At 38.0% G+C, this 18239-nt stretch overlaps 1 protein-coding gene across 1 annotated transcript; it reads right to left on the reverse strand.

The window, feature by feature from the left end:
- Positions 1-13889: 13889 nt before the first annotated feature.
- Positions 13890-17912, reverse strand: LOC149194691 (uncharacterized). The gene is made up of 2 exons (XM_089407761.1): positions 15293-17912; positions 13890-14724 (listed from the first exon to the last, which is right to left on the reverse strand). Exons 1-2 carry the CDS (start codon positions 17910-17912, stop codon positions 14396-14398), a joined length of 2949 nt encoding a protein of 982 aa, XP_089263887.1. The 3' UTR covers positions 13890-14395.
- Positions 17913-18239: the final 327 nt, after the last annotated feature.

The raw sequence follows: 18239 nt of genomic DNA on the forward strand, positions 1-18239 counted from the left end.
AGTATCTATTGAAATTTTTTCTTCATCACCTAAATCAAAACCCAGATCGATGGGTCTGTCTGATGCTATTCCAAGAGCTGCAATACTCCTTTCGTCACCGGAATTTGATCCCAAGTCAGTGGGTCTACTTCATGCATAACTAGTAGCTGTGACCTTCTCGTCTTCTTCTAACTCAGAAGTTTGATCTTGTTGTATGGTGGAAGTGGTTTTCTACTTCTCCTTTCTGTCATTTCTCTTAGGTCTCAACTCAAGGTGAAGTTTCCAACAATTCTCTTCATCATGTCCCTCTTTCTCACAATGCGTACAAGAGGGCTTTGTCCCTCTCCTCTTGGTTGTTGCATCTCTTTTTTGGTGGTCATCTAGCGTGTGCATTCCACTGCTTTCAAGATGCATGGCTTTCACACTAGCCTCATCGATAGTAACATGTTCAAATAATAATAATGTATTACCTTATGTAACTATGTAAAGAACCGATATACTTCATTACAATCTCTTGTGAATCTATGGAAATGCTTAAATTCAATACTTGTCTTCTAAATTCCTCAGTAAAGTTTTGCACATTTTTACCTTTGCTTTACCTTAGGTGTTTCCATTCTATTAATGCCTTCTGCCTATAGCCCAAGGGGTTAAAAAACATTTTCAATGCAGACACAAAATTTGACCATGAGGAGAGGAGGTTACCTAGATTCGTGTTGCCCTGCAATTTTATCTCCCACCAAACGAGAGCGGTGCCACTTAGTTGAAGGGATGCCAACTGGATCCTCGTCTCGTCCTCTTCGATCTGTTGAATTCTGCAGTAGACTTCAATATGCCTAATCCAATTGTTAAACCTTTCGGCATTACTTTCCCCATTATACATGGGAAGATCAATTTTGACATCTAATTTAAGGAAAGGTTTCTTAGATGCATTTCTTGAATTCCTATATGACGATGCTGAGAAGAAGAAGAGGAAATTTCACTCGTGGAAGGAGAAGGAGGGGGTTCTTCTCCACCATTTCCATTCATCGAACCTTATTCTTCTGGCTTTTTCTCTTCTACTTTCTCCAGCCTTGAAAGCAACTAATCGACCTTTTCTGCCATTGTATAGAAGGTTTTGTGGTAGTTGCGCTCCTCTTCATAATAAGCCTCTTCATCTGCCATGTTTCTCCTTCGATGTGCATGCCCCACCTCGAGATCGAAAGACTTTAGTTTCCCTTCGCCTCTTCGAAGCCTATTTCTTGTTAGCATACAAACATGCAATTCACATCTACAAATACCTGCTCTGATACCACTTGATCCAAGATCTTTTGCTTATAGATATATTAAAGAATGACATGGTTAAATTGCAGCTTAACCATAGAATTTTAATGTGCACATGAAAGAAGAGGAGAAACACATAAAAGCATGAAAAGAAGACAACATACTTGATAACGGAGTTCGTCCAATTTGGACTACGCCTCTGGGCCCTTTTCGATCAATGGGGAGGCCTTCATTCATTAAGTGGCATGAGAAGAAGAGGTACAATCAACATTTACAAGAGTATTATACATCCAAACTGGAAAAAGGCCGAAAAATGGAGAGCTTGGTTGTAGAAACTAGCATCACCATTGAGTAACTTTCGCCGAGAGGTGCAAAATAGATATGACTACAGAAACCTTGATTTATCGCTTTATCTCAGTGATTCTTACCTATTGAACCAAAAAATTAATTTGCACAACATTCTCACAGTTTTTCTCGAACGGTGAACTGATAGAGACATGTGCACAACATCATGGTTTGGATGTCAATAACGAGTCAGAAATACTAATCATGCTAAATTTACAGGCTACAATGCAAAATTGTGTTAAAGATCATAATTAAAGCATATTTATATTTTTTAATATAGTGAAAACTTATTATCGTTTAATAAATTTATATAGGTAATGTGCGTTTAGTTGAATTTTGTGTGTTTATTAAATATTAGTATAGATTTACGTTGACAGGGATTAAATTTTTTCACGTACAATTTTTTTTTAAAGTGCAAAATTTTATTATTTAAATTGTATTTTAAATTAAGAAGAGTCTTTTCGGTAGAAATCACATGGGAGAAAATTTTGTCGACATGTTTTGAACCAGCTAGTGTGGTTCATCATCCAGACTAGATGAAGATGCAGATCATGGCACAAGCTTAAATAAAGGGTGATGCAGAGACCAAAGGATCATATAACGACTAGTTTATGAAAATTAATATTTTAATAATGATTATTAAAATCAAATAATATTCCTATAACAACTAATATAACAACGAGTTTAAGAATAATAATATTATAATTTATAATAATAATTAAGAGAAAAAATAATAATAATAATTAAGAATAAACATTAATAAGAAACAAACAATCCAAGGAAACCAAATGCAGGGAACAGAGTAAAAAATAAATAAATAAATAAATAGGAGTCAAGACCTTATTAATTAGTCAAGATCCTATAAAAATAATAGTTAAAGGAGACTAAAATTAAAACAAAGCAATAAAAAATGAGGGTAAAATTATTATTATTATTTATTTATTTATATATTTATATATTTATTTAAATTTATTTATTTTAACGACAAGTTTATGAAAAATAATATTTTAATACTGATTATTAAGATCAAAAAATATTCCTATAACAACTAGTTTACGAATAATAATATTATAATTTATAATAATTATTATTAAAATATATATATAATTTTCATAAGAAACAAACAATCCAAGTCAACCAAAGATAGGGAACAGAGTATATATATATATATATATATATATATATATATATATATATATATATATATATATATATATATATATATAGATATAGATATAGATATAGATATAGATATAGATATAGATATAGATATAGATATAGATATAGATATAGATATAGATATAGATATAGATATAGATATAGATATTTCTTTCTTTCTTTCTTTCTTTCTTTCTTTTTTTAAATGTGAGAATTTGATGAATATTAACATTAAATGCAAATACCTATATAGAAACAAAAAAATCATAAATAGAAACGTCAAACTTTAAAAAAATTAATTAATAAATAAATAAATAATCCGCAAACAAAAACGAACTAGGAGGACAGGATAGGGACCCAACTTCTGCTAATATTCCAACCATCGTCTCTATTTAAATTATTGGGCCAATTTTCTATTTCCAAAGCCTCCCTAAATTTACGATGATGGAAATGGCTAACCTTGGCAATGACATGGGCTTCCTCAATGTAGATGTGATGCCTAGATTTTTCTGCATATTTTGCCAAAGTAGAGGAGCGGGTCCTGCCATGCCTGATGTCAGTTGCATGCTCACGGATATTTTGATTAATAGAGCGACCAGTCTCATGTAGGGAGTTCCACAAGAGAAAAGGATAACATAAACACATTTCATATTTTTGGGGTCCACAAGGTCTTTAACGGATCTTAGGGAGCTTTAGATGGTATTTAGAGGCCTAAAGGTTGAAGGAATCTTATGCTTTTTTAGGATCCTCGCAATCTTTTCTATAGTTCCTTGGAGAAAAGGGAGATGAACCCCATAAAAATGATCCTTGGTTTCTTTCTTAGCCTTAGGACCTTTTTTAGCATTAAGCAAAGCTTTAGTACACTAGTGTCTACTATACCCATTATTAAAGAAAAAACTCAAGAGGCATCTTTTCTCCTCATTGAGATGGTTATCATTATAAACCCTTAAAGCTCTAGTCATTAAAGTATTGAGAACACCAAGCTTTTGAGCTCGGAAATGATCAGAATTAGCATGAAGGTATTGCTCTATGTGATTTTTCTTCTGAAAGACTCGATGATAAATAGATCCATCTTCATTCCTTGAAAGGAGGATGTCAAGGAAGGGCGGACCATTATTACTTTCAAATTCCATGGTGAAATTTATGGAATTAGACTAATTATTAAGATGAAGGAAAACAAGGTCCAACTCTTCCTTGCCATGGGACCAAACGACACAACTGTCATCCACAAACCTCTTCCACATCCTAGGCATAAGACAAGAAGAGGCCGAGGCCCTTTATTCAAAATCCTCCATGAATATATTAGCCATCATAGGGAGGGGGGGTGTCACGCCCCTACACCTGCGGTAGTCTTTCAACCGCTTATAGCGAGGTGCGGCACTACCAACCATTTTCTTTTCACCAATACTTATGATTGTAGTCTACGCCTAACATTCCATACATAGTTTATTTTTCGTTACCAAGTATTATTCTTTTATCCTTTATACAAGTGAAAGCCCATAACATTCACATAAACACCATTATACAAGAGAAATGCACAACAGTATAAAGGGAGGGGAAACTCCCTGCAATATGAGTCTGCCTGAATCAATATATATAATCTTCACTTTTACAAAGTACAAGTTGAAATTTGGGAAACCCCAAATTTACACTTAGCCAATTTTCCAACTTTGGCAAACTCGGTTGCCCAACTCGTCAGCACCTCCGCACAGTCGCCGCACGACTCACCAACCCTTCGTTCACCTCGTCGCACGATCGTGTTGTTTGCCCAACTTGGGCGTGCCTCGTCATAACCAATTCGCCACACACGGGTGCCTCCACACGAGTCACACCTCCGTTCACAACCTCAACACTTCACCGTTTCCATTGTTTCATTGTGCACGGCAGGCCTTACCCAAGTCGCCCGTTCGCATGATTCTTAGTTTCGGCGTGCACTACGCGCCCTCGCATGGCCACCCATCTGCACGTCCACCCGTTCACCCAACTCGTTCACCCGTTCAACTTCTCCCAAGTCGCCACACGACTTCACCTAGTTCGCCCGAACAACCTCACCCGGGTCGCCACACGACTTCGCCCAGGGCGCCCGAATGACCTCACCTGAGTCCTGTCTGAACGACCTCGCCCGAGTTCTGCCTGAACGACCTCCTGAACGACTTTCCCGAACGACTTTTTTGAACGACTTCTTGAACGAATTTTCGAACGACCTCCTCGAATGACTTCTCGAACGACCTCCTCGAACGATTTCTCGAACGACCTCCTTGAACGAATTCTCAAACGACCTCCTCGAATGAATTTTTCGAACGATCTCCTCAAACGATTTCTCGAACGACCTCCTCGAACTACTTTTCTGAACGACTTTTCCACCCGAGTTCCGCCCGTCGTGCGGGCTCATCCACGCACTGCAGAAATCCTTATTCGAACTCGTGTTGATTGAATGATGGTCGTTTGCCTCCAAACACCCTCCAATATATACGGGTGGGTGGCAGGGTATGTCACCCGGCCGACCCACACCAAACACCCAAGCCAACTCGTTTACAATGTGTTGTCTCGCCCAGGAGGAGGGTCGGCTCGCCCAACTCACCCAACACCTTATAAACTTGTTTCTTGGCTCATTTCATTTCATATTTCACACGTCCTTTGCACAGTGGAGTCGCCCTGCCTGTCGCATGGACCGCAGGTACTAACATCCTCCCCCACTTGAAGTCATTTTCTTCCTTGACAATATCTCATCCCGGCAACCACCTATCACCAAGATCACCATACCGAGGTATACACCCCATCGGTATGTCATACATCGGAAATCATCTCAATCCATGACCATCGACCATCTCGTCACAATATCCACATATTTCTCCCCATCGTGGAAGGCTAGTCCCTCCATCTCAAGCTACATGCTTCCTGCAACATATCGTGTCGACCTCATCATGTATCATCCTTGTGTGAACTGCTGCCATGATACTCCAACACAATGCTAACATATCTCTGTACACTATCGACCCCCATGTCTGAACTAGTCGGGTGATCAGTCCAACTGTCATGCTCAAACCATGAGAATGCACATCCTCATACCACCACCAATTGTTTCTCAGAACATCCCGTCACGTCCTCAACTCAATCAAGAATCCATCTCCATACAAGTGTAAGCCATGCTCAGGTCCATGAAGTAGTCCTCATCTCATCTGTAACATGTTGTCCATGATGTCTGGTACTAATGTGCTGCATGGAATCAGCCACATCTACCCCAACATCATCATCCATCTGCAAAACATCCATCTCTTCAAAGTGAAGAGATCATCTCATCAAACTCCGACTCTCGATGTGCCACATCCAGGTCCATGAAACAACCTCCATCATATCTGCAATGTGTCATCTCTCAAGTCTGCCATAGAAACAAGTATACACCTGTCTCATGTATCCATGTGCTACCCATGATCATAGATCAATCAGCCCCCATGTGTTAAAAGTGGTTAAGTCTCGGCTCAGCCCATGCCCAAGTGTTGCCACCAAGGTATCATCATCGTTGTAACTCCATCACTCCAAAGTGTCTCATATCGATCATCCACATCAAGTCACTCTTTCAAGCCATTCCCATACATGTACTTGAAAGTATGCACCCCATCCTGCATCAAAGTCTCTGACCTCAGCTCCTCAATGCATCAGATCCTCCAAGTCCACCATATATGAAGTCTCCCTAGAAGTCACAACCTCATGTCATCATGAGCTCCATGAGTCATCTCCAACCAACATCTCAGCAAGCATACAAGTCTCGGCCCAAAGGTCTCTGCAAGATGCCTCAGCTCTCCATGTAGTAGGAATGCTCCATAGTCTGCTCACAACTCCATCCAAGTCCATGGCCTTGTTGTACTCAAGTGCACAACCTCTCCATTGGCTCATAAGTAAAACATCTCCATGTCACATCAGCAAATCTACCTGCACAACATCCCTACCTTGGCACTCCTCATTGGATGCCCATAAGTGACACCTCTACAAGTGCTCTTGCACAATGTCCCTGCATAGACTGCCATGCTCCATGTCTCCAACCTGATGTCCATGACTAAGTTGCCCATGTAGTCCAACCAAGTAGACCCATCACAACAATCGGTCATCCTCATCCAAGTCTGCAATATTTGGTCTAGTGAACTTGGTCACCCAACCATATCATCATCACATGAGTCTCTCCATCATAGCTCCCCCACTGAAGGTTCCACCAAGACTTGCTCTTGGTCTCGGCCATGAGAAGTCCACCCAAGTATCATCATCATACCTCAAGTGTGTGCCCTTCAATCTGTCCATGAGTCATGCCGGGCACTTAGCCAATTCTCCATGTGGCTAAAGCATGACCCAATCCTCTGTAACGATCATCATGTTCCTCCCTTGTCACGGGCCTTTGCACCTTCTACCATAAGGTCACAAACAACCCCAACAAGTCCTGCAACAATCAACAATCCTTGCTTCTCCATACAAGGTCTCATTGTAGACATCCATGGTAAGATCCTCCCCAACATCAGCAAACTGATTTTTCTCTTCCCTGCATATGGTCCATCTACCAAATGCTCGAATGAAACACAAGTATCAATAGTACTTACATCATCATCATGATCATGAGGCTCCTCCATGTGAGTATCCTCATCCATCCATGTCTGCAAACTGCACGATCCTGGTCCAACTTGATCAATCTCAAGTTCATCCTCCATCGTTGTCACATCTGCAACATCCTCGATCATCACGGCTTCCTCTTCCTTGTTAGCACAATCTGCAACTTCATCTTGCTCCATTGTCCAACCAAGTTGAAGAAGTTCGTCTTCAACATTCTTTTCCAAGACTTCAAGTTCCTTTCGAATCCGGGGATTCTCTTCTTTCATCCGCTTCAACCTGTATAAGGTAAGCAAGAGCTTCCCTTCGCATTCTTCCAAACCTGCCATGCCTTGTCGTTCAGCTTGGTCCAAGCACTAAGCTTCACCTCTGCTAAACCTGTTTCACCATTCACCTGAATCACCCTGATATTCCACCTGTCACCTGCAAAACTTGAACTTCCTTTCAAGTCTTCGGTCTTCGTAGAATCAGCTCCTTGATTCAGTTCACCAGCTCCAACCATGACCTCTGATACCACCTGTCACGAAGTGCAGGTGTGTATCAGCTTCAACGCTTCAACACCAACACCAGCTCCCCGGCACTAGCTCTGATATCCCCTGTCATGCCCCTACACCTGCGGTAGTCTTTCAACCGCTTATAGCGAGGTGCGGCACTACCAACCGTTTTCTTTTCACCAATACTTACGATTGTAGACTACGCCTAAAATTCCATACATAGTTTATTTTTCGTTACCAAATATTATTCTTTTATCCTTTATACAAGTGAAATCCCATAACATTCACATAAACACCATTATACAAGAGAAATGCACAACAGTATAAAGGGAGGGGCAACTCCCTGCAATATGAGTCTGCCCGAATCAATATATATAATCTTCACTTTTACAAAGTACAAGTTAAATCTTGGGAAACCCCAAATTTACACTTAGCCAATTTTCCAACTTCGGCAAACTTGGTTGCCCAACTCGTCGGCACCTCCGCATGGTCGCCACATGACTCACCAACCCTTCGTTCACTTCGTCGCACGATTGTGTTGTTTGCCCAACTTGGGCGCGCCTCGTCGTAACCAAGTCGCCACACACAGGCGCCTCTGCACGAGTCACACCTCTGTTCACAACCTCAACACTTCACAGTTTCCACCGTTTCATCATGCACGGCACGCCTTACCCAAGTTAACCATCTGCACGATTCTTCATTTCGGCGTGCACAGCGCGCCCTCGCCCAGCTGCCTATCTGCACGTCCACCCATTCACCCAACTCGTTCACCCGTTCAACTTCGCCCAAGTCGCCACACGACTTCACCCGAGTCACCACACGACTTCACCTGGTTCGCCCAAACGACTTCACCCGGGTCCTGCCAAAACGACCTCACCCGAGTTCTGCCTGAACGACCTCCTGAACGACTTTCCTGAACAACTTTTCTGAACGAATTTTCGAACGACCTCCTCGAACAAATTCTCGAACGACCTCCTTGAACGATTTCTCCAACAACCTCCTCGAACGAATTCTCAGACAACCTCCTCAAAAGATTTCTCGAACGACCTCCTCGAATGAATTTTCCAAATGAACTCCTCGAACGATTTCTCGAACGACTTTTCTGAACAATTTTTCCACCCAAGTTGCGCCCATCGTGCGGGCTCATCCACACACTACAGAACTCCTTATTCGAACTCGTGTTGATTGAATGATGGTCGTTTGCCTCCAAACGCCCTCCAATATATACGGGCGGGTGGCGGGTTATGTCACCCGGCCGACCCACACCAAACACCCAAGCCGACTCGTTTACAATGTGTTGTCTCACCCAGGAGGAGGGTCGGCCCACCCAACTCGCCCAACACATTATAAACTCGTTTGTTGGCTCGTTTCGTTTCATATTTCGCACATCCTTCGCACGGTGGAGTCGCCCTGCCCGTTGCATGGACCGCAGGTCCTAACAGGGGGAACCTATGGTGACACCACAAGTTTGTTCATAGAATTCCCCATCGAAGGAAAAGAAAGTACAAGTAAGACAAAGATCAATTAACTTAGCAGTATCAGGATCCGTAATATGCTTGATGACCTTGATGGCCTCAATGATAGGGATATTAGTGTAGAGGGAGACCACATCAAAACTCACAAGCTTGTCATCAGGATCAAGCCTGAAATCCTTCAACTCATTGACAAACGAATCAAAGTCCTTGACAAAGGAATATGTATTACCTACAAGGGGCTTAAGATTCATTTCTAAATATTTAGAAAGAAGATAATTCGGTCCTCCTATTGTGTTGACAATGGGTCTCAAAGGAGCCCCCTCCTTATGGATCTTATGAAGTCCATAGATTCTAGGGATAAGAGGGCTACTCTCAATGAGCTTATGACTGAATGAGTTGATCGAGCTACTGGTCTTTATAGCAAGAGCCACACTTTTGGAAATCTTCTTCAAGGGGTCCTTACTAAGTTTCCTATAGCTCCCTGCTATTCAAGAGATGATCCAACATCTTCCTCTTGTAATCCTCTTTATCAAGAATAACTACAGCACCACCAAGCTTGTTGGCTTTGAGAATAGAAATATCCTTGTTATTGTTTAAGGACTTGAGAGCGTCAATTTCAAGCTTACTAATGTTGTTCTTGGGGGGCCTTGCCTTTCTAAAGACAACCGCACAGTCTTGTCTAATGATATCCGTAGTGACTTCCACTAAGTTTCTAATACCATATTCGATGTCACAGATGATATTGTCGATCGAAATGTTTCTAGGAGCAAGGGAAAAAATCAAACCCTTCTCTAAAAGACTAAAGACTCGGGGGTCAAAAGAAAAACTAGAGAGATTAACAACCTTGTCGTGAGAGAAAGGAAGAAAATTAGAACTAACAATTTTATTCAAATCTAAAATTCTAAAATTATTCCTAATATTATTATTATTAGAATTAAAAAGATAATCATTAACTCCATTATTATTATTATTAATTCTATTATTTTATTATTATTATTACTGTTGTTATCATTATTATTATTGTCAACTCTATTATTATTATTCTTATCAAGAGATGTAGCTTCATCACCTTCAATCGCTCCATGGGGAAATTTTAAATAGAGTATATATAGGACAAAAAAATTGTTTTAACTATAAAAACTTAATTTTTCATGATATATAAATATTTTTTTTTAAATGATATATAATATTTACATAGTTGATATTAAAATATTTAACATAACATGTACATCCAAATTAAGACGGTTTTATTATTATTAATGTATTTTTGAGTATATGTCAATATTAATATGTATTTTAAAATATTTTATTGGTAACCCACATTGAATATTATTTTTAAATACAACATTAAAATATTTGATTTTAACAATTTTTTTTCTATATATAGATATATATGAAGTTGATGTCCGCATAAATTAGTTAACGTCGATCTCCAAATAGTTTATTTAAATCTCCTGTTGAAATATTTTGAAAAGTATAAGATTTAAACATCTTACAGACAAATTTTTTTATTATACCTGACATTATTTTTCTATGTTAGATCTAGGACTTTAGTGATCCATAATGTAGATGAATGTCTTTCAGATTAATCACATTATTAGGATTTGGTGGTCGAACCAACTAATGTGGTCCATCCCCAGAACAAGGTGAAAAAACAATAGATCTTTAGGAATAAATAGCATGGATGATCACATTTATCAATATTATTTTACTATATAGAACACAACTTTTATTTTTTATTTTTATTTTTATTTTAAAGGGAACTAATGGAATGATAGACTTATATATATATATATATATATATATATATATATATATGAAGTTGATATTTTTATTACAGCATATTCATTTTTTTATTATTATAGGGGACATTATTTTTCTATTTAGAACATAATTTTATTTTTATTTTCATTTTTAAAAAAAACCGGACATACATACAAACTTACACATCTCTCATACTTTGATGTAGAATGAGCCTTTCCATTCAATAATAAAATAAAAATGTTATTATAAAAAAATTATTACAATTAAAATCAAATATATATAATTAATTATAATTTTGTTCTATATCAACCTACCTCATAGCTAATTGACATAAAATATTATTTTTTCCCAACTATAAAATTATAAATTGAAAATTATTTTTAGACATACATTATATAAATCACATTTAAACAATAAATTCCTATCTAGCTTTCTTGAAAATAAAATAATAACAAAAAGGCTTTTGTTATTCATGCCTTTTGAATATATTTTTCAAATAACATATAAACGAGCTCTTGTTATTATTTTTAATTATTTAAAAAAAAATTATATAATTTTTTTCCAAATTAATATTTTTTTAAATTAATATTTTTTTAAATAGTTAATATATAATCAGTATAGATTTATTACACACCAAAATTTTCAAAATGTTAATTTTTTATATAATATATTGAAATTCTTGTAAAATATATATACATGGAGAACATTTTTTGGCATATTTTATGGTTTTAAATTTAATATACATAACATATCTTATATATTTAAGATTATTTATATATTTAAGATTAAAGAAAAGAATAACATATTTTATGGTTTTAAATTTAATATGCATAATCTACCTTTTATATATATATAAGATTAAAAAAGAGAAATTATGGTAAGAATTTAATTTTTATGTTTTTATTCACTCATTCTAAATATAAAGTTAAGAAATAATATGGTTCTATGGAATTTACTGTAACTATCATATTTTTATATGTTTATTAACTAAATTTAAATATGAATTGCACTTGAAAATCTATCCTAATTTATCATGGATTTCCGAGCAAGGCACATTGTCTCTAAAATTCCTACCACCAAAATTCAGGTCGAGATTAGCAACAAGGATTCTCAAGGAAAGTTGCAGGTCTAGATTAGCAACAAGGGTTCTCAAGGAAAGCTTCAACCATTTGGAGACCTACAGGAAGTTGCCTTCCAAAAACTGCCATAAATCTAAAGTTTGAGGTACATTCCAATCAAAATGGGGATTACATTCAATACATGAGAGATCACGCTTTAATCAACAAAGTTTTGGGCATATGGTCCTAAAAAACCCTTACCTACTGAACTCAACACAAGTGAAAGCCAAAGAAATAGATCAAATTGGAGCTATGGAAAAAGATTTTGTAATATACTCAATTTAGTAATCTATTTTGGTTTTTTTGTATCTCATTATAAATATAGAAAATTCTTTACATAACAGTAATATTATTTTTATCTTAATTACGATAATTTCTGTTTTCAATTACTTCCGGCATAAAAACCAACGAGTACTAAGCAACAACCCTGCCTACTACAATAATTAAATTAAATTTACAAACTTTAACTATTAAAAACCCGCGACAACATGCTTTGTTTTGTTGAATTATAAAGTCCTAGTGGTCCCGAATTTTATTGGGATAGAGAATTAAGAGTTTTATTGGGATAGAGAATTAAGGAATTGTTTTTGTTTCGAAAAATCCTATCGTGCTCCCGAGCTTTATTGGGATGTAGAATTAAGAAATGGTTGTTTCTCGCTTTAACCAGGGTTGAAGTCTTGAAAGTTTGATAGTCCGTTTTATTGATTGTTTACTTATTTTTTATTTTTTTTTTAATAAAGAGACAAAAGGTGGCGCAAAGTTTAATACTCAGTTTTATTAATTGTATAATAAACAGTAAAGATACAATGTATACAATGTCATTGTTTGGGAATCTCAACATAAGGGAAAAAAATTAATTATTGTATAATAAACAGTAAAGATACAATGTATACAATGTCATTGTCTGGGAATCTCAACATAAAGTAAAAAGAACAAATTCTTCGCAACAGAAATTATTCTTTAATTTTGTATATTCCCTATCTCTAATTAGTTTCATTCAATTTTATAAATTACTTTTGTTAAGCCTTTATTTTCCTAATTATGTCTATATCTTATATTATTTTTTTGTTCTGCATGTGTGATGTTTATGTTTCAAATGAGAAGTAAAAGTTTATAATAAAATTATCTTTTATTATTTGTGTGTTGAATTTGATATTTTGTTGAATTTAAGTTGCTGTGATTTATATTGAGTTTATAGAGGAGTTTTCTGTAAAAATCATATTATAATTTATTTGTCTATAAATTTCTAATCCACAAATGTAATTTATCTTCAATTTTACAATATGATTTTCACCAAAAATTCTTCTCTATAAATTTGATATTTTATTTTTTAATTTTTTAAATTGTTAATTTTTTATATTTAATTTTTTAAAATAAAAATATACTTTCCTGAAAATATCATGCCCGTATCCAGGCGGAAAAAAATATATATTGATACAGATGGAAATAATATTTATATAAAGTAATTTTAGAAAATAACATAAAAAATATTTTAGAAAATGATGAATAAGAAAATATTCAAAGAAAATAAATTTAGAATATAGAAGATCTAAATCCATGAAAAACGGAAACAATTTAAGATACCACTGCTTCCCACATCTCATTAAAAAGAGTATACAAATCCAAAACATCCAAAAACATGACGGAAATTGATACTGACCAAATTCCGGGTTCAATATATAAGCTGGCTATTTCATGCTGCTACCATACGATATAAAAAGGTGTTACAGGGTTGCACTTAGAATGTAAAAATGAAGGTATGAATGAGACATATACATTTCCATATACAGAATGACTTCAAATTTCCTCCTAATCCTGCTATTCGATTGGAATTTAATACCAGGAATAGCAACATGTTTTTACTTAAATATTTTAGTCCTTGCTGGACTTCTGCAACTCATTAAGAGTCAAAAGCTAGATTTACTAAAAGACAGCAGCACAGTGTCCCACAGCTATGTGCGCATATTCTACTGGTGTGAATGATACCCGAAACGTTACAGAAAGCAAGCTTCTATTCTGCGCATTAGTATCAGGTTTAGATTCTAAAGACTATACATGAACAAGCACTAAGTAAACTTGGAAGCTACAAAAAGGCAGTAAATTCAGGGGCCCTGCAAAGAAGAAAAGTCTATGCCAAATGCAACTACCATCATGCCTATTCATTGCATGTTGTAGATTCCTCGTAATAATAAGGAGACATTTTTCCATCCTAGGCAATTGGCTTGGCCTTTTGTTGCGGAGTGGCCTTATGCAACATATCTACCACCCTCCTCATTGATGGCCTGTTGATGGGCAGGGAGCTCGTGCATAGGAGTCCTACTTCCAGAACCATCATCATCTCTTCCTTGAAGCAACCCAGAAGCTTGGGATCCAGCACTTCATGCCATCCATTCTTTTTCTCTATTACCCACTTCACAAGATCTTTGTTCTCTCCAAATTCTGAATCTACTGGCCTCCTGCCGGTCATGAGCTCCAAGATCACCACTCCAAAGCTATAGATGTCACTTTTTTCATTCACCTTAAGTGTGTAGGCGTACTCTGCACAATACCATATGTAAAGTTCTCAAATGGGACTTTCGTAGAAAACTATTCAAAAGCTAAAGAAAAGCAATGGTGATATAAGATTGTAAATCTAAAGAAATGAAAGATTGATATAAGACTGATTCCTACTTAATTTATAAAAAGTTCTCTACAAAACTAATGCAGATTAACATTAAAAAACATCAATATCAAGTTCAGAGTGAAGCAATTAGTGCAGAGTTTAATTTCAGGGAAAACAAGCATGACAAGAGCTCACAATTCCATTTAATGGAGAAAGGAGCACAAGAAGAGCAAGGTGGGGTATAAATGGCCATCCTTGTAAACAGCTTAACTGGATAAAGTAGGCAAAACAAGAAATCCGAATTCAGGAATAAAATGAGAACACAAGCAACCAAACAATTCGCAAGCACAAAATCAAATTATATTGGTCACTTGACCAAGGTCCAGATCAACCTCAAATAAATGGACTAAACACAACAATATGAACCTTAAAGTTAGAAAGAAATCTAGAAAAATTTGGAGAAACACCAAATAGAATTTTCTTAAAGTATGGAACAGAACCAACCTGGAGCTATATAGCCATAAGACCCAGCAATTGCAGACATATAATCAACCCCCATGCCACAGCTCTGCAGAATTTTCGCGAGACCGAAATCTGCAACATGAGCGTCATAATCCTCATCCAGCAGAATATTATTGGATTTAATGTCTCTGTGGACAATGGATGGCTCGCAATCATGATGAAGATATGCCAAACCCTGAGCAGCTCCAAGGACAATCTTGTATCTTATGGGCCAGTCAAGAACACTAGACTTAGGCCCATGAAGTAGATCCCCCAGACTCCCGTTAGGCATGTACTCATAGACCAACAGATTGGATTCCCGATTACTACAACAGCACCATAGCTTCACGATGTTCTTATGCCTGATCTTTCCAAGTATGTCCACCTCTGCCTTGAAACCGTTATCATTGGAAGCATCGCCTTTACTACTGCTCCAAAACCTCTTAATGGCCACCGTCTCCCCATTGCTCAGCGTGGCCTTGTAAACCTTACCAGCTCCGCCGCTCCCAATAATATTATCTTCATCGAAGCAATCCAGAATCTCATTTTTACTGAAACTCAACCTGTGAAATGAAGTCAGCATCCAGGAGGATTTGTCAGCGGACTTTTTCCTCTTTGTATTTGCAAAGCTCCGGTACCTTCTGTAAAACAAGGCAAGTCCAAGGACAAAAATAATGGGAGACAAAGCAAACAAACAACGAAGCAGCCACCACCATTTCTGCTGCTTAGCTTTTTCACTGCTTTCTTCAGAACATGACTTCGTGCCATTAAAGATCTCGCGGCTACACAACTCGGGATTTCCCAAAAAACTCTCTGCATACACCAGATTCTCAAACGCCGAAGGAACTGCGCCGGACAAACGGTTGTCCGAGACATTAAAATAATTCAGCTTCAGATTCCCGAGCTCGGAAGGAATCGGTCCCGTGAGAAGATTTTCCGACAGGTCCAGATAATTAAGCACTGTCAAAGTACCAAGACTTGCAGGAATCGAGCCGGAAAACTGGTTTTTTGCAAGATTGATATCGGACAGTTGCTTGCACGAACTGATTTCAGCAAGAAGCTTTCCACTTAGCTTGTTATTACAAAGGTCCAGCTTTTCGAGCTGTTGCAGCTGCCCCAAGCTGGAAGGCAAAGCGCCGGAGAGTAAATTATCGTTGGCGGTTATCTCGCTGAGGTTCGGCAGCTCGCCGATTTCTGTAGGCAGGCTGCCTGTAAATGCATTGCCGTTAATGCGGAGCTGTGAGAGATTTTTGCCTTTGGCGATTTCGGGAGAAATATGGCCTTCAAAATTATTGTTCTTGAGCTCCAGAAGTGAGGTGTGAGGAAGTCCCCAGAATGAACTTGGCACCGTGCCATTAAAATTATTGTTTCCTAGCCTAACTCTATTTAAACTCGTGCAGGTTCCCAAGGTTTCAGGTAAATTACCAGTGAACGTGTTGTTGAAAATGTTGAGCATTTCGAGCCTTTTCTTCTTGCACAGGTCCGCAGGAAGGTTTCCGGAAAGCTGGTTATTTGCAATATCCAGTACTTGAAGTTCCGAATTTCTGCCCAGATTCTCTGGTAAAGTACCTGTTAGTCTATTCGTGAAGAGCTTTAACTGGGTGAGGCTCGTAGAGAAACCCAAGCCTGGAGGTATTTCACCAACCAGTTTGTTTCGATACAGATTCAAGGATTCCAGATTCAGTCTGCCCAGCCCAGCAGGAATCGAACCGGTGAGCATATTCATGGAAGCATCGAACCTCTTTAAGGATTTCAAGCCGCCAATGCCCACCGGAATGGGACCTGATAAATTGTTCTGGTAAAGCTCGATCTGTACAACATTTTCCAGCTTAGTGAAGCTCTCGGGAATCAAACCTGAGAACTGGTTAGCCGAAAAATCCAAATTTGTTAGCTCGGCGAGATTGCCTATCGTCTCTGGAATTTCTCCGACGAGGCTGCAGTTCTTCAGCCATAGATTTTGCAGCTTCGTCAGTTTCCCGAGCTCGGGAGGTAGAGCTCCGGTGAGAGAAGGATTGTAGGCCAAATAAAGCTGCAAAAGATTTGAGAGATTGCCTAAAAATGGCGGAATCGTAGTGTTGAGAAGATTGTTGATGAGATTTAAGACTTGCAGCTCTGGCAGCTGGCCGAACGAAGGGGGAATCGGACCGCTTAAGTTATTTCCTGAAAGATCCAGATACTTTAGCCTCGAGAGCTCGGAGATGAACTCCGGGAGTCGGCCGACGATGAGATTCTGCGATAAATCCAAATACTGGAGTTTAGAGCATCTTCTCAAGTCCGCAGGAATCGAACTGTTGACGGAATTATTCGCCAAGGAGAGGTTCTTGAGACCACGGATTCTGCAGACGACGATCGGGAACGGTCCCGCGATGTTCGTGTTTGAAAGATCGAGTCCTTCCACGAATTTTTCACCGGCAGCGCACGTAATTCCCGTCCAATTACACGGAGAATTGTCATTCTCATTCCAGTTCTTGAACGCGCCTGACGGATCGTCGAATCCGCGTTTCAATTCCTGCAAAATAAGTACTTCTTGCGAACCGCCAATAGCAAAGCAGCATAATATTATCAGAACCAAAGAGAAAAACACAAAATGCAGAGAGCTTTCCCGTGACATTTTCTGGTCCATGGCTTCAAATTTTCCCCGGCAATGCACAGAAACAAAACTTATACTTCCTTTCCCTTCCTCGTACCTCTTTCCTCCTCGTGTCTTCTTTCAGTTTCAAAGCTCAAAGCGCAAGCTTCCACGTTCTGGAAGAGCCAAACTCCATTTTAAGGCCGAAAAGCTCTGCCGTAAAGTTCAAAATAAGGCCGTAACAGTGCATATCTTTCCGACAGTGAATCCCCGTGTTTCGTTGCGACTCTAACCGCAACTTGCGGGCGCCCGGATGAATTCCTCCGTGTAGAATTATTCGGTGACGTAATTGTGCGGGACCTTATGCTGACATGTTCGTGA

The sequence above is a fragment of the Pinus tabuliformis genome, chromosome 2_2 (assembly GCF_031772625.1).
Source record: "Pinus tabuliformis cultivar Carrire ecotype Pingquan chromosome 2_2, CPIR1, whole genome shotgun sequence".
Classification (NCBI taxonomy): Eukaryota; Viridiplantae; Streptophyta; class Pinopsida; order Pinales; family Pinaceae; genus Pinus; species Pinus tabuliformis.